General features: G+C 39.1%; 2 protein-coding genes across 3 annotated transcripts; one reads left to right on the top strand and one right to left on the bottom strand.

Moving 5' to 3' along the window:
• Nucleotides 1-3796: 3796 nt before the first annotated feature.
• LOC147160960 (uncharacterized) lies at nucleotides 3797-6212 on the top strand. Its single transcript, XM_086057605.1, has 5 exons — nucleotides 3797-3823; nucleotides 5280-5435; nucleotides 5530-5631; nucleotides 5750-5941; nucleotides 6024-6212. Exons 1-5 carry the CDS (start codon nucleotides 3797-3799, stop codon nucleotides 6210-6212), a joined length of 666 nt encoding a protein of 221 aa, XP_085913731.1.
• Nucleotides 6213-6295: 83 nt separating this feature from the next.
• On the bottom strand, nucleotides 6296-20486 carry LOC147160959 (unconventional myosin-Ic-like). Of its 2 annotated transcripts, XM_086098361.1 has the most exons (32): nucleotides 19910-20486; nucleotides 15838-15996; nucleotides 15618-15733; nucleotides 15310-15508; nucleotides 15160-15240; nucleotides 14425-14604; nucleotides 14245-14343; nucleotides 14029-14142; nucleotides 13842-13913; nucleotides 12742-12861; nucleotides 12569-12651; nucleotides 12398-12503; nucleotides 12239-12319; nucleotides 12067-12158; nucleotides 11873-11967; nucleotides 11728-11774; nucleotides 11569-11649; nucleotides 11344-11449; nucleotides 10657-10774; nucleotides 10474-10587; nucleotides 10302-10378; nucleotides 9666-9734; nucleotides 9480-9564; nucleotides 9093-9252; nucleotides 8938-9021; nucleotides 8754-8847; nucleotides 8613-8668; nucleotides 8130-8265; nucleotides 7371-7441; nucleotides 7195-7292; nucleotides 7020-7119; nucleotides 6296-6934 (listed from the first exon to the last, which is right to left on the bottom strand). In XM_086098361.1, exons 1-32 carry the CDS (start codon nucleotides 19925-19927, stop codon nucleotides 6908-6910), a joined length of 3138 nt encoding a protein of 1045 aa, XP_085954487.1. In that variant the 5' UTR covers nucleotides 19928-20486; the 3' UTR covers nucleotides 6296-6907. The 2 variants fall into 2 exon arrangements, with proteins under 2 accessions (XP_085954487.1, XP_085954485.1); XM_086098359.1 differs by having other exon boundaries at nucleotides 12569-12861.
• Between the last annotated feature and the right edge of the window lie 520 nt (nucleotides 20487-21006).

Raw genomic sequence — 21006 nt, 5'->3', positions numbered from 1 at the left:
TTTTATCAAATTACTCTTATTTATGTAGCTTCATAGCCATGCTAGCTAGCTACGTAGCTTTAATAAAATTGTTGGTGTTGGTCATACTTTAAATATAAGAATTAAAAATTAAGGTTTTGGGTATATGAGTCAGTTTACTGAATTGTATGAAACAAGGGAATACTGTTAAGAGGAGGGGTGTGTGTGTGTGTGTGTGTGTGGGGGGGGGGGGGTTAAAAAGAACAAGTCCATGTAGGTCACATTCTTAAAATCAGTTTCCTTTAATTATCTTATTTATTTTGTCATGTTCATGTGATTGTTTAAGATTTCCCATAACGTGACATGAATGACAACTTGACACATAGCAAAAGAGGTTGCGCAATAATGTGTGAAAGGAAAAACAGGAAGGAAATGCATAAGAAAACCAAGAATGAGACTGAGAGTAAATAATATACAGTACGTCACAAGGGAAATTTACTTTTAAGGCGGGGCTTATGAAAATGAGGGAAGCCCTTCTCCTGATGCACAAACCTCGTGTGAGACTTTCTGCCCAAGAGGAAGTCATGGACAACAATGATTCAATACCACTCAAACGGACAAATGGTTACCTCATACTTGTGTTGGAAGATCACACTATTGCTGAATACAAGTTATTCTGAAGATGAAAAATGTTTGTTGTGTAATTGGCAAGGGCCCTAATATTGATTCTTGGGGGATACCTCTATGAAATGTGCAAGAGAGCTAAACAGTGCTTTAAATCAATTTACCTTTTGGGTTTGATTCTTCATCTGTTAAAACGTGGTTCATTTTGCATTTGTATTTTTAAATAAATTACTTAAAGAAATAAAAAAAGAAAAAATAAAGAAGAAGATGCTTTTATTAATGTCTTAACGGTCTTGGATTAGCTTATTTATTTATCTGACCTGATGTGTTTAGCCATTATTGGTTTGGTTTGGTTTATTGATGTCATGTTTTGGGTTCTGTTTCCTTGTGTGTCTCCCTTGGTCTTGTTTAAGTGTGATCCTGCCCTTCCTCGTGTGAACCAATCAGTGCCCTGTCGGTTCATTGTTGTGTGAAGCTGCCCGTTTTTTCCTTGGATTTTCCCCCATGTCATGCTGCCCGTTTTGCCTTGTTGTTTTCTCCATGTTATGTTTTTCCCGTGCAATTTAGATCTCGCTTTTTGTTTTGTAGAAATTAAAACCCCTTTGTTTATCGAACCTCTGCCTCCTTGCCCTGTCTTCCCGCATTTGGGTCCTCAAGCTCCCCCTTCTTGACAATTGAACATATAAATGCAATACAAAACATAAAATAAAAGTGAAAGAAAAAAAATATCCAAATTAAAAAGTAAAAGAATTATTAGTAAAGTCCTAATTTACATGTTCAAAGGGAGTAGGAAGAAGTCCTACCCTTACTCACTTATATAATGATAATGTACAATAAGTTATTATATTTAATAATATATCATTAAAATAGAACAATAATCAAATGAAGAAAAAAACAAATAATGGAAAATAAACCGATTATGCACTTTAATTAAATGCACAGATATTAGTGTAAGTAAAAAAAAAGTTAAAAAAGTAAAAGATCAAATAAAGCCCTACATATACAATTTATCTAATCACAATATGATACATTTCCAAAAATTAATTGTTGTACATACAGCATGCTTATATACATGCATATATATACATATAAGTGCATATACACAGCATACATACATAACATGCATATTCCTGCATGTACACTCAAAGATTAATTTTATATTTATACCTGATTTATATATTTTTGTAGCACTATTTTTTGTTATTGAATTTTTGTTTGTTCTTATCATTGATTTGTTTTAAGTCACTTGTGCCCCTTAACTCAAAGCAGCAGCCCTCTCTGATTTCAAAAAACTTCTGAATACTGTGGCAAATATGGCTATTGTATACTTTATACATCATTTGTGCTTTTTTTTTTAAAAAGTTTGACGAGGTCATACAATTTGAGGATATTTAATTTAGTGAATAACGGATTTGTTGGTTCAATGTAATGTGAGTGATTAATAACTCGCATGGCTCTTTTTTTTGTAGCTTAAAGACAGATTGAGTATTAGTTTTATATGTATTATATATTATATTATCTGATCAATATGTCATTTTCTATGTAATTATTGATTTAATTATATTATATTTCCTCACAATAAGTCAAATATGGCAGTAATAAGCACAATGTAATGACTTTTTATTTTAAAAAAAATCTTTGGTTTTGTAGTTATGGTCCTCAATTATAGAAAAGTCATCAGTTCCATTTATTTATTTTTACAAGGTTCAAAAAACTTTTGTAGTTTGGCATATTTCTATTGATCTTATCTTTGTCTTTATGTTGTACCTTGGATGTTTTTACGGCACTTCGTATTAAAAAGTGCTATAAAAAAAAGCTTTTTTTGATTTGAGTGAAATCCGATGCTTGTGACCACTTCCCTGAACACAGACGAAACTATTTTACAACAACCAACACTGATGAGCCAAAGTGAAACGGCGAAACCACAAGGAGGTCAGGTGAAACCTGTCGTGGTTTGTTTTGTGGGGGAGTTATTTCCGATGATTTTGGACAGATGTTTTGATATTTGGAAATTGCCAGAAACATTTTACGAAGTATACAGAAAACCTCCATTTACAGTGCAGGGTACATTTGATAATTAACAACTGCATTGTACTCATTTTGAAGCTGTGATACATTATTAAAAGTGTTCATCAGCCACCTTGGAATGTTAGGTACCTTCCCAAACATAACAATCCCTAGTTGGGAATCTACCTCTGCGTAATTATCACGTCCATCATGTTTGAACTGAAGGAAAACTTGCACATTTCCTTACCCAAGAGAAATATATTTACAGTATTTATGCACAATGTGAAATTATATAATCATACCATATGATCATAATACAAGTTGTACCGGTACTTGTATTGCAACCTGAAATTAAAGTACCATTATTATGTTTTTTGCTAGACACTAAACACTAAAACCACAACAACAGACATTTATTTACTAAATTAAGCAGTAAAACTCTTAAATTGGATCTTATTAGATCAAATTCATCATTCCTCACTGTATTCACAACAAATCAGACTTTCTTTTTTTAAACTACTTTCTTTCCCCTTTTGCGATTAAGTCATTCATTTATGAGTCATCAGGATCATGAGACCTCTGGTATATTCCCACAAGGTGCACGGTTAAGTTTGATTCTTTATGAAATTCCCTGTTTTGTCTCCGGGGGTAAATATGTATGAAATAAAACGGTATTATTATGTTATTGCTAAATGTACCAGGAACATTCCAGGCAGTGTGTATTTTTAGTAAAACATTTTTTTAACAATGTGGGATTGCCTAAGCGAAAATCCAGTTGAAGTTTATTATTATTATTATTATTATTATTATTATTGTTCCTCAAGGAGAAATTCAACTCACCCTTTGATGTCCTGTATATTTGCATTGCACAGCACGCAGAGAACTAAATGACATATTTGCACGATGCAGGCACGTAATGCTTGTTGAGATGGTGGGTTGGATTGCTGCCATGCTCAAGGGCACCTCGATAGTAGTCAGGAAGCAGAATAGCGCCTCTCCAACCAACTGAGCTCGACTATAAGTTTCTTACTTGGCAACTTCCTTCCCTTTGAGTGATTCATGTTTGTAACCACACGATGCGGTAACTGTAAGCGAGAGAGAGAAAACGACAAGAAAAAAAACCCTTCGGTTTAGTCAGGAACCGAGAACATGACCAATATAAATTGAAGATGCAGTAACACAGAAGCATGAAGTTTTGGCACTCAGAATGATCAGTCGCTGCTCCTGCTCCAAGGTATGATCATCTTTCATGTCATATTTTATTAGATTTTTTTCTACATTTTTAATTTAGCATTATCATTGTATAAGTGCAGCAATCAATGCAGACAATTTCAATTTAGTGAGGTTGCATTTACTGTTTTAAATGGTGATTGATGACAGCCTGCATTCATTCAGATTTAACTGTATCTGCAAATATTGCATTTGATCTATATAGCCTACGGTACATATGGGAGGGATGCTTTGCTTGTGTGAATTTTTCTTCGTTGTTCTAATTAGAAAAATATTATTAATATTCATGACCCTGTGAACAAATGATACTAAGCCACAATCTAAAACAAACAAACAAACAATACAATAATTTCCTATAATTAGTTTTTGTATTACATTCAGAGGGCGGACGGGATAAATAAAGACAAAATAAAAAGATAACTAAAGAATAAGATAAATAAGCTGTCTTCAGAACTAAGGATGGACTTTCCCGATGAATATTTGTTGGCAAAAAATCATATTTGTAGTGGTCTCTTTCCCCCCCCAGAGCTGTATAGAAATTGCAGAACAGTCAGCATAATAAATATTATTTTCTATTTTTGCACAACCCCTCCCACCTACAACAAGTCTTTAAAATTTACAAAATGATTTTGTTTTTCAAGTACTAGAACATTGGGTTTGAAACACGTAGTACCGCCTCACCATTATGACCAACATTAACACATTCACTGCCATTGACAACTATAGACGTAAAAAACTCATGTGAACTATTTCTATTAGTTTATCATTTTTCTCATTTCATTTCATTTTTTATGAAAACCTAGATTTTTTTTATTGTACATTTATAACAGATATAATTATCATGCGATTAATTACAATTAAACACCCCTTATTTTTAATATATATTTTTTAATTAGGCCCATCAGGCGATTACATTTTTTAATTGTAATTAATCACTGTTTGGCTTCATAAAATGACTTCACTAGTTAACTAACGATTAATCACAAATTTTATATCTGTTCTAAATTTACAATATTTATTTCTCTCCATGTTTTCACTCTTGTTAGCAAAAGTTGGAAAAAAAATTTTTTAAACTAATAGAAATAGTTCAAATGAATTTTTGACGTCTATAACCGTCAATGGCAGTGAATGAGTTAAAATAATGCAGCGTAGTAGGAAAAAAAGCGTTCTTCAAGGTTGAAAGCAAATGTAGTGTACTAAAATGTTAAATACTAATGAACTGTAAGCGATTATAAATAATTTAAAAAAAAACTTGTCAAAATGTTATTTCACAATGCTGAATCATGTTTTGTTTTTAGCCAAGATGATGTCATTTTTTGTCTGCAGCAAAAGACAGACTGAATAGTAATATCAAATTACCGTAATACATTTACACAAAAAGCTGTCATGTATTTTAGTTTTAGGCAATTAAAAAATTTAAGAAACAATTCTCACGGCTATGTTGCTCCTCGTTTTTTCAGATGATTGCCGGGTCCTGTGCCCTCATCCTTCTTTGTTGCATTCTGAACTGCGCCGAGTCGGCCCCATCACTCGGCATCCTCAAGGCGAGATACGGCAACTCCTTCCGCCTCGCAAGATCCACCCGAACCCGTGTCCAGCAGGTGCTGAGTAAATATGTAAGATGGGAACAACGCTAACAAATCAAAGTTACTTTGTTCCCGCTCCTCTTAACATTGATCCCCCCAAAAAATGTTTGATTCCCTAAATCAGAAGGAGCAGCAGTTAGGAAACAAAAACTTTGAGGACAGAAGTGGTTATTTGAAGGACCTGCCGTCGCTTTCTACGGACTTCAACAGCTGGCTCCAGCTTACGGTAAGTCCCTTTTTCAAACCGTGCATGAATAAATATCTTGCCTTGATCAGACTTCCTGGTTACATTTTGAAACCGTTTCCTTGGCTCGATTTGTGGTCCTTCCTTGCTTTGCATCTAGGATTGGGAACGACTACACACCTCTATGTCAGACATGCAGGCCTACAGGAACAGGCTGGAATGGCAGAGGAAAGAGCTGGAGATGGAGGAGAGAGAGAAGAGGGGAGCGCAGGCGCCCCACAACGCTTTATCGAAGAGCATCAAGCATATTGAGCTGGATTTGAGAGACCTGATGAGTCAAGTCAGCACTCAGGTATGCTCACACACATTCGGCCCCTGTTAAGAACAGGAACAAATCTGGAACAAAAATGGACATTTTCATTATTTATTTTTAGATGGATTACATAGAGACCTCCAGCAGAAAACCAACCTTCCCCACTGTTCAGACACCCTCGAACCAACAGATGAGCTCTAAAACACTGTGGGAAAAGCATGTAGAGGGTTACATCATTTTACGGGATCTCGACCTTTACCTCACCAAGCTGGCCCGAGATTTCCTCCTTCTGGATTCTAAAAGTCAGTAGCACGGGAACAACGGACGAGTTTGGGTGTTGTGGAGTTGTCTCGCACCGAGGCCCCGAAATCGACTGGACTTTCCAAACACACAAGATATTTGCTTATTTATTTATTTGACTTATTTATTTGATAGATTTCAGTTGTTTTATTTATATCTTACACAGTGATACAGTGTTTATATGACATTTGATATTTTGTAATGTATAATGTATAATATATGGCTTTCAATAAACAAATTTTTTTTTTTAAAGAAACGTGAGGACTTCATGTATGTTGTCATCGATCATTAGCGGATATTCTTTGAAAGACATTTTTGCATAGCGTATTTTCTCAAATAGCGGCCTCCGCTCTGTGCTTCGAATCATCACAGGGTGCATCTTTCACTTCCAAAAAAAAAAAAAAATGCCGCACCTCAAATAGATGCATCCTTTTGCATCCGAAACCACTACTCCACCGATCCACCATCATTTTTATTACATCTGATTATGCGGAAAACGATGAACAATCAATAACTTAATTTACTATTAACGCCTAATAGAAGCCTGGAACTGTACACATTGTTTTCAGTAAATAAAGGCAGTCGACCATTACAAGAGGAAGATTTTGAATTATAAGCCGTGTGCTTCATTGCGTCAAGAGCAGTGTGTGTTATTCGTTCCGGGTAGCAACGTTTTAATTAGCAGTGATCTGGTTTTGCTCTTCTTCATGTGGTGTTGATCCGAGGGGCAGTCTAGGGCGAAAATCAAATTGAATACTTTATTAAGCAGGCTGCTTTTTATTTGAATTATTTGACATAAGAGCGGCTGCCGACTCACCACTAACAGGTGTCCTCTTTTGCCTTTGGCCACCTTCAGCTCAGAGCCCATGACAAAATCGATGATCCCCTCATTGCCTCGTGCCCCTGCAAACCTGACACTGATAAAAGTGTAAGATCTGTTAAAACAGGAGCTGTTTGTGGACCTCGGGTTCAGCGGTCAGAGTGAGTCTCACCTGCCAGGCTTGACGTTGACGTGGTTTAACATGCGGGCCATCAGGGCTAATTTTGTCACGAGCTCGATCACATGGTTGCAGTGCAGCAACACGTCACCCTGCAGGGGAAGATACAAGAGGATTCAGAATGCCCCCCCCATTATTACACACAACTAAACTGAGCTTGTTTGCTGTACCTTTTGTTTATTGTCCTCAGTGGGCAGGTGCAGAACAACCATCCCATCGCTGAGAGAGCTAACTGAGATACCTGCATATTTAAAGACAAAAACCGGACTTACAAAGAAACCTCGGATATAAAAACAAACAAACACTTAATTGCACATTGAAAATTACAAACTGACCGAAAACCAAACCATTCATCCAGGGAGTGCGCCCTCTTCTGGGGACACGTGGCACTGCACCCATGCCACTCATTTCTTCTATGTGGCGGACATCTTTTGTGGTGACCACAACTTTCGAACCCAATGGCCTAGAGTACGGTCGACTCCACCATTTTCAAGGCCCCTGAACACGCTGGACGTGTTTCTGTGGCTCTACAACCCTCTGTTTACCCAGGATGGATACGTTTCGACCACTTCCATCAAACAGTTTAACTCCGACTGGCTGAAGGTTGAGTGTTTGTAAATTTGAAGGTCCCATAAAGTGTTAAAAATAAATAAAAGTGAAGTCATAAGACAGCACATTACTAAAGCTGTAATTATTCTTATTTTTAAATCCACCAGGGCGGAGTTTAGGTCTACCTCACGTTGAACCTAACTACTGCCATCTATTGGAAGAGCATTTAATTGTTCTGCCTATTACTAAACATTGCTGACATAAATAGATGAACAAAAAGAATACTTTTTTTCAGACCGGTCAGGTGAAATTGGTTAATTTTGTTGCTGTGGCGCAGTGATTGGATGCTCAAAATGATACCACGTGATAATCAATCTGACCTCCGAGGGCTGCGTAATCGATCCTCTGCTTGATCTTGGTCCTGTCCACCAGCACGGCGAAGGTGTTGGAAAGGAGGAGCTGACGAGAGCGGGGCTTGAAGCCCCTCCTGTCATACTTTGTGACTGGGACGCCATACTGTGAAGCACAAGCATGTATAGCACACTGTTGCAGTTCATTCTGAGGTGTTTTATCCTTCCATTTTCTTCTGCTTATCCTGTTCAGGGTTGAGAGTCTGTTAGAGCCGATTATTATTTTGATGATGATTTTTTTTTAATTTTCAGAGTTTAATATGGTGTGATTCTGTATTTTATGTGTATTCTATAACTACGAAAAGCATTGTGAGTCCTGTCTGTGAAAGGTGCTATATTAATGAAACAATGAACTTCCACTCTCACATTCAAACAAATGAGCAGAGTTGTCCACTTAGATAAATTAATGGGGGGGGGGGGGGGCACAGGGCAAACATCCACACAAAAATTCACCTGCAATTTGTCACTGCCGAGAGTCTGGAGAACCTTGAGATTGATCTGCTCACGTTCTATAAAAAAATAAATTAAAAAAAACAGTGAGGGAGTCAATGTATATTTCTTGTATTATTGTGAGGAAAGTGAATAAACATGCACCGATCCTGGTGTCCAAAAAGAGCCTGCCAACACTCTGAGGATAGCTGTCTTTCTGATCTTTGAAGATCTCGCTGGCAACAACCTTCTGTGTCATCTAGTGGAGAGTCACGTCAGATCGGCATTCGTGATCTTCATAAATTGCAAACAGGATCTCAGTGGAATCTAATTGATCACACGAACTTACTTGAGTCTTCCATTCAGGCTGGATCCTCATGCAATACTTTATGACCATGTTCCGCATGTGGAGTGCGCGAAGGTGCTCTGACGCCTGCAGGCGAAAACAGAGCGACAATCAATGTTGGATTCGTAACTGTTAGCTGTACACATCTGCTGATTTACCTCGGTGACAGAGGGAGGAGATGCCAGCCAGCTTTTGTCCAAAACGTTTGTTGGTAGATTTTTGCTAAGCTTCATGAGGAAGGAGTAACGCACATGATCCAAGAAATAGTCATTTTCTGGACAGTAGTCCTCATGACGGTAGATAAAGCCTTTTATGAATCTGAAGAAAGAAAAAAAAAAAACAGACAAATGTACAAAAGTCATAACAACCTATTAATATGAGTATGTCATTAAATCTCTTTAAGTAATGATAATGAACAAGGGAACTATTACAATGGTAAAATTATAAATATGGATTCCGCTTTTGTATTAGAGCTCATTTGGAAATATAGGTGTGCCTAATCTTTTTAAAGATGATTCTTAAGATCAAATGAGACAGTTGTGCACCTGCGTATCAACTCGGCAGCCTGTCGACGTCTCTTTGCCCTCCGCCGTGCTTTCATCCCTCGCCATGCGGACTGAATCACTATGACTGCACATTCACAATGTGTTTATATTACGACAAAGTCATCCAAAGAAATAATGAGACTAAAATAAGTCACATGGCTTAAAACAAGCGGAATGTGCACTGACTTGCATGCCTGGTTCGTTTGTATTTGGCTCGCTCCCTGTAGCCTCTCCACGATGTCTGCAGAGTTAAAGCTGGAACACAAAAGAAGAAATTTCTTGTGAGCTTGGTGAAATTATCTGGATTGTTTTTTTTTAACTCATTCGCTGCCATTGACGGCTATAGACGTCAAAAATTCATTTGAACTATTTCTAGTTTCTATTTAAAAAAAAATCCACTTTTGTTAACAATAGTATGAAAACCTAGAAAAAACATTTTTTTATTGTACATTTAGAACAGATATAATTTTTGCAATTAATCGCGAGTTAAATATTGAAGTCATGCGATTAATTACAATTAAAAAAATTAATCGCCTGACACGATTTAAAAAAAAAGATTTAAAAAAATTTGGGACGTCAGGCGATACATTTTGTTATCGTAATTAATCGCATGACTTCACTAGTTAACTCACGATTAATCACAAATTTGATATCTGTTCTAAATGTACAATAAAAAAATCTAGGTTTTCATACTCTTGTTGACAAAAGTGAGAAAAAAAAAAGTTAAACTAATGCAAATGGTTCAAATGAATTTTTGACATCTATAGCCGTCAATGGCAGTGAATGAGGTCATTTGTGTGTCTTTGTAATAACGTTACTCACCTATCTCTGGCTTTTTAGCTTGTAGTGCATCTTCAGTCAGAAAGAGAGTTTTGGGGAAACGGATGAATATTTTGGACCTGCATGGAATGAAAGATCACAAACTGCAGTAGCGTCAAGTTTGTCACAGATCAAAATAAAAGTTGTTGTGAAAGTCGATGGACGATGCTTTTGCCTGCCCAGTTTGAACTCCTCCTCTTGGTAGCCAAGGTGGTTGACCAGTGTGGCCACACCATCGTGAAGCCTGCCATACCAGTTGGGCCATGTCTCCGGACACAGCGGCTTGTACCTGAGGGCACATAACGTAACGACATGGCCTGGCTGAGGATGCACGAAGCCCAAATAAAGCGCGACTCACCTCCGCAGGAAGGCTTCAAAGCTGCGTCTGTAGGCAAAGCCAGCTCTCCTCACCCGAAGGTTCTCCATCAGGCCTAGGTACCTGACCTGGTGTCTGACAAGAACTTCGTCAAAGAGACCTGCAGGGGGAGAGCATATCATCAAGTTTGAAATACTTTGCCAGAATGCATTAGTAGATATTCTCAGAAGTATACAGTGGCGGAGCTACATGGTGGCCAGGGGTGGCCATGGTCACCCCTTGTCACTCTCTGGCTACCCCCATACCTAAGGGAACATTTTGGTATCTGATTTCTTCCCTTTATATTATTATAATTACCTATTTTATTTATTATTTATTAATAAATCACCCCCAAAATGTCCTGGCTGTACTCCTAGCCGTTCCTTATATTGTACCTCCATCATTTCATCATTATTATTTAGCATGACGACATAAAGCAGCCAATGTCCGGGACACTTTGCAGGGGGGGGGGGGGAGGGGGGGGGGGTCGCATGAACTAAGGACCTCATTAAAATTTGGTGTGGATCTGTTTAGCTATATTCTTCACATGATGTCTTGTTTGGTTGAACTTCAACCCACTTCACAATTAAGACTATCGCCAAATTGACAACATTTAATATAGCGTGGGAATGGGCATTTGGTCTTTGTGCAGGTCTACCTAATGAAGTGTCATCTGACATTCAAGTTCACCTGGCTGCTTGGCATCATTCGGTTTGATACAGCGCACATACGATGGTTCTTTAGTCATGAGGATCTCCATAAGTTTCTGCAGGCTATTTTTAAAGTGAGTGGCAGCCTGGTGAAAAAATATACAATAATAAACAATGGGTAAGGAATTGGTAGAGTTGTATGTACATATCAAACTTGATGATGTCATTTTTGCAGAGAGAGCGAGAGAGAGAGAGAAACTCAGACCATGCGTGGGCGTTTCTGCTCCGTCACTTCCTCTCTGGAGAAACACTGACTTATGATCTGGTTGTCAGACTGGCACATGACCTAAACATAGACCAAAACCAATGCATCATGACAACACAGTGGGAAACCCTCTTTCTAGCAATTACAAATGTTATTTACTTCTTTCAGGGTCCTGTTCAATGAGTCGTCGTTCTTCTCCAGGAAACCTAAATGGATGAAACGAATGACGTCAACGTTTGTTTTTCATTTTATGGGTTGCCACATATGCACTGTAATAATAATTAGCGAAGAAATCAATGGCTACCATCAACATTGTAGTTGACCTCTCCGGCATAGTGCAGCAACCTAAACTCCTCTCTGCTCATTACCTTGCGAGTTTTGCCATTTGCCAGCTTGTGACTGCGAGACACACGGAGATTTACAAACAAACTGTTCAGTGGCCAGTGGATATAAAAAAAAAAAAAAAAAAAACAGTACTTTGGTAACGTTCACTCATACGTGACAAAATGGGGATGGCCGCCAAGTGTGTCCTCCAGCTTCTCTAAGAACGAGGCATCGCTCGTCTCCCCGGGTCTCAGGCACTCCTCGTCCTGAAAGACAGGAACGCTACTCAACTGATAACAACAAGAGCAGACAGGCAGATATTCCCACAAGGACCTCATATACACACCAGAATGGCGATGACGCCCTTGTGCTTCTCCTCTATCAGGTCACAGATGATTTTGTTGTCAAAGTACGGCACCATCTCCCACTGGAGTTGGGCGGCGTAATGCGTTATGGAGCGGAAATGGGTCGAATGTACGCATTTTGAGATTTATCATGCACTCACTGCTATCCCCTCCGTTGTGTACTCCTCTTGCTCGGATCTGAGGGTGAGCTCAATGAAGAGCTGCTGGAGCTTCTCGCTGCAGTAGTTGATGCAGAACTGCTCAAAACTACAGGGAAAGAAAGAAACAATTGTAGTAACGGAAGATTGAAGTCAAACAAATACTAGTCAGACCTGTTGCGCTGTAGGACCTCAAAGCCATAGATGTCCAAAAGCCCGATCACTGGGAAGGCTTTATTGCTGTGGTCCATGTCATCCTGTATAAACAATACAGAAGACAATAGACACATGATGACATTGCCAGAGTTGGCTTTGTCTAGGTAATTAAAAAAAAAAAATGGCGGAACCTTCAGAGCAAGAGACTGGTTGATCTTCTCCACCAACCAAGTGAAGCTCCGACCATAGAGTGCTTTGGCTAAGGCGTCTCGGGCTGACATTGCTTGCTCAAAGTTGTGTGGGATGATCATCTGTAATGCAAGAAAGAAGCAATTTAAAGGGGAAGTCAACTTTAACTCATTCAAACCCCAAAACGTATTAATTTGTTTACTCCGTCCTTCACTCCCAAAACATGTTTATACGTTGTTGTTTAAAACTTCTTTTTTTTTTTATGTTAGAGCATAGAAGGCTTTGATGCAGCTTCTGTCCTGAAGAGGTCGCTTAAAGCATTGGTAGTTATTACAAAAAACGGCCAGCAGGTGGCAGCAGCTTTTCGTCAGTGATTTCAACAGGTTTGTGAATAATGATGAAACTTAGCTATATTCTAATGCTAATTGCTGCAAAACGTAATAATAAATAAATAAATACAAATGTACTTTTTCTTTTGAAAGAAGAGACTCGAATCTTTCTTTTGGTAGGTTCCATGTTTTTATAGCAACAGAACACAGTATTCTGCGGGCCTTGCAAAATCAGTCTAAATCCAGTAAAACAGCCGGGAGCAAAGGGAGTTGCTTCAGTGAAAATGACTGAGAGTGAATGAGCTTTCTTGACAATAATATGTTATATGTGATTTCATTAGTCCAAACATGACATTCTGATTAATATTACATTTGTGTAATATGAGTTATGCAAGCAAAACCAGGGGGCAGCCATTTTGTCACTTGCTGTCAACTGAAGATGACATCACAGTTGCTCAGGGCTCAGGCAACGACCAATCACAGCTCACCTGTTTTCTGAAGCTGAGCTGTGATTGGCTGTTACCCGAGACCTGAGCAACTGTGATGTCATTTTCACTCGACAGCAAGTGGCAAAATGGCCGCCTTCTGATATTGATAAAAATGGCTGCATTTTACTGCTTAACTCATATTCAACTAACACAATATAAATCAGAATACTGTATTTAGACTAGTTGGGCTGCAAAGAACATATTATGGTCAAGTTTTTTTTGTTGGGGGGGGGGTTTGACTAGTCTAGTCACAAATACCCAAATCAAGAACAATAGTATCTTTACCTCCTCCCCTTTGGCGGTGAGTTTTTTGTAAGTAAGAGCCTCGCTGAGGGATGAGGCTTCAAGACCCAGCAGCTGCAAAACAACAACACATCTGTTCAGTTGCTTAAAAAAAAAGAAAAAAGAAAAAAAGAAAAAAAGAATGTACATTTGAACATCGACCAATACTTGTGGGTGGGATAACTCTGACCTTTGCAGCATTTGCTATCGGCATCTCACTGGTAATGTGCGCTTCGCCTTCCTCGCCTTCTCCGAACTGAGTGTTTCCCAGATGGAGAATGCTGGCAATGATGTTCAACAAATTCTGACAAAAAGACACATGAATCACACCGGTGAAAACGAGAGAGACGTGTTGCACGTTTGGAGATTTAAAGACGGATAAACAGCAGAGCGACTTTTGACTAACCTGCAGGTCTTCCTCGGTGAAGCCAATCACAGACAAGGCACTCATCAAAACTTTCCAATTATTCTTGTCATTAATGGAGCTGACTTTGGAACAGCTTCCCTATCAAGACGCCTCAGTATCAAACACCAAGAACTCAAGGTGAATTGATGTGTACGTAAAATACAACTTTTCTTTACAAACCTTAACCAGATACTGGTAGTTTTGAGGGTTTCTTTCAAGATCCAGCATCTGGAGAAGTTCACTGCTCCCACCATCCAGAAGCTGATAGAAGATGTGGAAGTTTCTTTCTCCGTGATTCTGGTGGACCACACGAGATTTCTCCAACAGGTAATTGAGGATGTGGCCACCTACTGGCGTCCCCTGGGAAAGGCAGGATTGGAACGCCATGAAAAGAGAACTACAATAATCTACACTGACCATATAACTATATTATTCCTAGAATAGTGCAAGGTGATTTACATACATAATTGAAGTCAAAAAAATTCTTGACAATAATGTGTTATATGTGACCTCACTAGTCGAAACATGACATTCTATTTTAATATTACATTTGTGGAATATGAGCCACGAAGCAAAATCCAGCAGTTTTTACCCATCTCAGGGGGCGGCCATTTTGCCAATTGTTGTCGACTGAAAATGACATCACAGTTGCTCAGGGCTCGGGCAACAACCAATCACAGCTTACCTGTTTTCTGAAGCTGAGCTGTGATTGGTTGTTACCTGAGCAACTGTGATGTCATTTTCACTCGACAGCAAGTGGCAAAATGGCCGCCTTCTGATGTTGATAAAAACTGCTGGATTTTGCTGCTTAATTCATATTCCACTAATGCAATATTAACCGGAATACTACATACAACATATTATTGTCAAGATATATTTTTTTATAAAAATAAAAAACAACAAAGGATTGTTTACCTTGAAGTCAAACTGCACATCCATATATTTTCCAAACCGACTGGAGTTGTCATTCCTTAGTGTTTTGGCATTACCGAATGCCTACACAAACCACAAATTTCAACATTAAACATTCGAATGAACCAAACATGCTTCGATTCTATTAAATACCTCCAGGATAGGGTTGGACTGGAGGAGGCGGTCTCCGAGGGTGGTCATGTGATGATTAGTGGGGCAGGTGACCGTATAGTAGAGCAGGATCTTCTTAGAGGCTTCTGTTTTACCTGAACCGCTCTCACCTGATATAAGAATACACTGATCCTTCCATGTGGTCCGCATGGCCCGGTAAGTGTTGTCCGACACTGCATATCTGGGTGAAAAGCAAAACTGTTTAAGGTTCACACACAATTAGTCAACTGTCATGTTGATCATTCATATTACATTGTGTGATTACTAGCATCAACAAAAACAAGACTCACATGTGAGGAGATATTTCATAGAAACTAACTCCTCTGTAGCGTTCCATCTGTGGCTTGGAGTAAATCTCGAGCTCTTTGTAGGGGTTCACTGACACCAGAACGGAGCCTATGTAAGTCTGAGTTAAAATAGTCACAGAATTATACCAAACATTCAAACGTCATCACTCCAAGTCAACTATTCGAGAGATATTATTTCAAATATGCCAAGAACATTCATTACATAGATGAGGTTTTCTCTGAAGCGCCGTCGCAGGTTCTCTATGAACGCTGCCTCACTGTTGTGGTTCTCCAGTAGGACAAAATCTTGCACACCAACCCTGTCACGGGCCGTTAGGGTGCTCTCCATCACCAAGCGCACCCTTCCTTCAATGTCCACCTCCTGTAGAAAAGAAGGATTGTAGTTACAACACTTTGACACAGGGTGGCGCTATTGGACTGTTTCTATTTTTTTTATCGGACGTGTATGCCCCATTACAGTATTGACGGCCTCGAGAAAATTCAAACAGAAGTAATAATAATAATAATAATAATAATATGGATAAAATAGATGGGTCTGGAATTACCATTTCTGACACAGACAGTAAGATTTGTCTCAAATGATAATCTTTGCTAATGATATAAATAAATAAAAAATGTAAATCCCATTGGAAACAATGGAACTATAACTCACAAAATTGTGTTCTTGATTGACATTTACAACGAAAAAAATAAAACTTGGTGGAAGTGATACAATCGAATGCTAATCATTAAGAAATGGACACACAACGTATTACAAAACTTGTCTCCCTTCTTGCTCATGAAAAATTGCAAATGACTCAACACCCCTGACCACATCTATAAACAACACTCCACAGTTGAGTTGAGCTGGCCAAGGCAAGCCATTTAAAGAATCTCAATGATAAACAGGATATGCTTATCTGCGTTGAGATGGTGGTGATATGCACCACATACACACAACGTGATAACACCCGAGGGTGATAACAGTGATGCAACTGGGAAAGCGTGTGTGCACGTCAACCTCCATTTGACGACAAACCTAATATTAAGGATGGGTAGAATTTAGTGGGCTGCGGTGACATTCTCTGTGGCCCCAGTGTAAAATATCGCACGCACACACAACCACAGCAACATGCAACGGAAAGGGAAACGTTTGTCAGTTTGGAATCCTTACTGATGAGTAATATTCTAAACGTGCATCATTACATATTAAGCGGCGTGTTTTGGTACCCATGACACTTTAATAGGCAATATTGTTCTAAAGGATACAATAGGTACAGTATAGTGAAGTCCAGTTCAACTTAAAGTGGAAGTTAATCTGCAAATTTTCCTTATATTAATATTGTATGCACCCTTACTAGTCTAAATTCAGCATTCTGATTAATATTGCATTTGTGGAATATGAATAAAGCAGCAAAATATAAATCCACCCGTTTTTATCCATTTCAGGTGGATAGTGGATAGTGGCAAAATGGCCGCCCCCTGAGATGAATAAAAACGGGTGGATTTTACTACATTATTCATATTCCGCAAACACAATAGTAATCAGAATACCATGTTGAGACCAGTGAGGCTGCATAGAACATGTTATTGTCAAGAACATTTCTGGTTTGACTTCCCCTATACAAAAAAGTGCTGTGGTGATAATACTCTCATATAGTAAACGTTCTTTCCCCATTGAAATCAACGGAAATGCTATTAACCTGTTCCAGGCCCACAAAATAAAAAAGTCAACAACAAAAATGCAACTTAAGAAAAATATAATGTAAGTAATTCAATATTTTGCGTATCCTGATTTCATGTTCCAATGCCCATTGACATTGTGCTCCTCTCTGGTGTGGCAGTATACTACTGACATACTGTACATAATAGACAAAAAAAAGTTCCAAAACTAAGTGGCTCGGTAGGCTGCGGGAATGTTAGTCATTTTTACAGAGGATGTAGAATGCATGTGCTAAGTTGTGAGTGTTATTACATTGTTTCCATGGCCTTTAGCAACGTGTTAGCATTAAGCTAGTAGGCTTTCGGATGTTATGTTGTTTGTTGTCTAATTCTCTTGGTTTCGTGTTTAAACTTCAACTGAGTATAGCCATAAACAGCCTGAATCAAGCACTTGGCCTCTTTTTTTTGTATTGCTCACTATATTTTGCTGCTTGTTGTGAAGTTTGGTGCCACCATTTAGTGCTCGTAACTTACATTTTTTTAATAGGGATGAGCTCGGGAGTCGGGTCACTCATGAAAAAAAAAGAAAAGTCCCTCTTAGCTGCACCTAAAGACAGAAATTCCTTCTCCTATACACCCTTTTTTTTCTTTTCTTTTTTTTTACTCTGAACACTCTTGAGTCACTTTTTAGCATGATCTTCTTCTGTCGGTAACCCCCTGCAGATTTGGTGTAAAGAGCTATGAAAACATAAACAGCAAGTTGAGAGCAGAAACAAAGGAGCTGCACTTCCACAAAAGACTTCTCTTCTATGCAAGTGTCTCTCCCGTGGGGCTCGTTTGGCTGCTGCATGCCGGTAAGAGGCCTTTACCCTTACACAGTATTCGCAGGGAAATCCTTGCGAAAACAAGAGGACAACAGTGGAAGGCAGCCAAGAGTCTATTGCAGCCACTCCTCGCGCCTTCACCTTGGAGTATTGTTCTCTCATTCCTGCAGGTGGGCTTCCTACAGATGTGATTAACAGTTGTGCTGTCAGATTTTCCAAAGAACACAAGCGAGGAATGTTCAGGTCAGGATCGGAGCGGGGCGGTCAGAGGATGCCATGGAATCTTTTTGTTGCTCGTGTGGCAATAGCTGCATGTTTCTGAGATGAAACGCTGGCTATGCGTGTTATCTTTTAAAAGTCTTCTAAACAGGGGGTGAAGCAAAAAGGAATCATCACATTAACTCAAGATATTTCAAGTATTTTGTTCCGGGAATTTCATAGTAAAGAAAAGTCACATAGGCATGCATGCATGACCCTCGTAAAACATACCTCAGAACAAGACTGCACAGAGCCAGATTGCCATTGGCAATAAGAATCTTGCTCCGCAACAGCTCCTCGAGCATAATCCCTCATTCGTTCAGATTTAACACCTCACAAGTAACTCGCTCAGGCTTTTGCAGATGTGCATCAGCTGTCATGCTGTCGCTGTGCCCGCGCGCGTGTGTGTGTGTGTGTGTATGCAACCGTGTTTGTGAAATATTCTCATTTTTTCCAACTTGAGAAGGCCAGTTCAACACTTGGGTTGCCAGGCAACCAAACTATTTTGTGTCATCACAAAAACACAGCAAACATTGTTTTCTGTCTTTCTCCAGTCACGAGGCCATTTTGACTTTCATCCGTACAGTCACCACAGCAAGTAGAACTATCAACTCAAAAAATTGTGACTATAATCTAAAACACACATTATGATAAATATTGCATTTTTGGAACATGAACTCAGCAGCAAGAAAACTGTTTTTTATCCATATAAGGGGGCGGCCATTTTTTTCCAATTAAGTTTTATTTAAACAATGAACAGTATACATAACATAGAACATTTTAATATAGACAACATAAAGAAAACTCCACAAAGAATATAAAAGCTAACCAAAATAAGACAAAAAAATAATAAAAAAGATAGTCAGACAAATTTTGCAGTAAGGGCGTGGCCATTTTGCCACTTGTTGACTGAAAATGACATCGCAGTTGCTCACCTGTTTTGCAAATTTGGTCATGTGACATTGACAAGCCGTGATTGGTCATTACCTGAGCAACTGTGATGTCATTTTCAGTCGCCAGCCAGATCAATAATAATAATAAGTGGATTTTTCTGCTTAATCCATATCCCACAAACGTTATATTAATCACAACACCTTGTTTAGACTAGTGGGGCTGCATATTATTGTAAAGAAACTTTTTTAGGTTGAATTCTCTTTTGGAAGAAATGGAATGTGGCTTTTTGCAGCTTTTAAATAGCACATCGCAGTCGGTTTTGATTATAAACATCTACCTAAGAGTTGCGGTGAAACGAGCAGCATGTTTGCTCTGGAGAGGACTTGACTCAACTTTGCCTAAGTGACCACATCCAGATAATCTTCCTTATTTGGTAAGCCTCTGTCCCTTGGCGAGGCCTGATGCTGCAACAGCTGGATGCAACCTTACTATTATTGTGACTATGCTAACTTTTCTGCGCTAATGCTTTTTTGAAACCCAAAAATGGAACACTTATACAGGCGCATACAGTAGCTAGGTTAATATACTGTAAGGTGTGCTGAATTACATGTAAAAAAAAAAACAGAAGAAGGGCCATCATGGTAGAGAGACTCTTACCCTGCCTTGGTACCTCATCCTGTCCTGTTGTTGCTTGAAAAAAGGATGAAGTGCTGGACCCCCGCTGGGCTGGAGCTCCTCCTCTCGTGTGAAGCAGACCCGTCAACTGGAACCTCTCATTCAGCGTTACCCAAGGGCGACTGAGGCAGCGTAATGTCTCCTCTCCCCCCCCCGTTAGTCCCCTTTTTCACTTTCTCTCAGCCTTCCTGCACGTCCGTCGTCTTTCCTCCCGCTCGACCTCCCCTGCGTGTGAGGACAGAAAGCGCCCAAGCGTCCCCCCACCCCAAAATAAAAAGTTCCTCGTTTAAACCTTCAATTCACCTTCCCTTTCAAATGTTCGTCTGCCTCTCCAAAGCCCTTCAACCCGCTCTGTCTCCAAAACTGCGCTGCTGCGTGAAACAAGAGCAGGAACTCCACTCACACGTCACAAGTGGGTTGCAAGAAGAAAAAAAAAAAAAGAAGAAAAAAAACATGGGAAAGTATGCTGCTGTGGATAATGCAAAAGGCAAGCCAGAGAAACTGGGAGTGGAAAAAGTTACTAGCGGCTCCAAAATGACGTTGCTGTTGCAACGTAAAAAAAAAATAATAATAATAAAAAAGAGAGAGAGAGAGAGCGATGATGAGATCTTGAAACATTCTTTCCTTCTTTCCCTCCCAGTTGAATTTGCTCCCTCCCTTTTCTCCCACAAGCTGAGACAGATTCAAATGGGGATGTGGGGAAAGGACTTATTCCAGTAGGTATACCTGCAAAGCTTTATAAAGCTATCTGCGATACATTTTTGAAATGAAGATACATTACATTTTCTAGAGCAGAGCAATAACCTAACAAGCAACAACCAAAAATATTTATGTGCTTGTTAAAAACTTTTTTATGTCTGAAAGTCCTCAGTAATCCCCAATCGGACTTTTCTGATTTGTTGCGTCAAAATGATTGCATTGATTTTGAGTCAATTTAAAGTTTCTTTGACGTCGCCATTTTTTTTTTTAACGCGCGATTTATGACCGCCCCTTACTTGGAAAGCCTGTACTGGGGGGAATTCCAGTCGCAACGCAGCAGACACGTCCACGTCAAAATTTTGCAGTAATAAATGTAATAA

Source organism: Leptonotus elevatus, chromosome 16 (genome assembly GCF_054856555.1).
Source record: "Leptonotus elevatus isolate MCC_2025b chromosome 16, RoL_Lele_1.0, whole genome shotgun sequence".
NCBI classification, from domain to species: Eukaryota; Metazoa; Chordata; class Actinopteri; order Syngnathiformes; family Syngnathidae; genus Leptonotus; species Leptonotus elevatus.
Note: the sequence above shows the minus strand (reverse complement) of the source record. Positions and strands in the feature narration are given on the sequence as shown.

Coding starts and splice junctions, on each gene's coding strand:
- LOC147160960 (XM_086057605.1), top strand. CDS start 3,797: ATGATCAGTCGCTGCTCCTGCTCCAAG. Junction 5,632..5,749: donor ACAGCTGGCTCCAGCTTACG/GTAAGTCCCTTT, acceptor CTTTGCATCTAG/GATTGGGAACGACTACACAC. Junction 5,942..6,023: donor TGAGTCAAGTCAGCACTCAG/GTATGCTCACAC, acceptor ATTTATTTTTAG/ATGGATTACATAGAGACCTC.
- LOC147160959 (XM_086098359.1), bottom strand. Junction 7,293..7,370: donor CTGAGGACAATAAACAAAAG/GTACAGCAAACA, acceptor CTTCCCCTGCAG/GGTGACGTGTTGCTGCACTG. Junction 7,120..7,194: donor GTCAACGTCAAGCCTGGCAG/GTGAGACTCACT, acceptor CACTTTTATCAG/TGTCAGGTTTGCAGGGGCAC.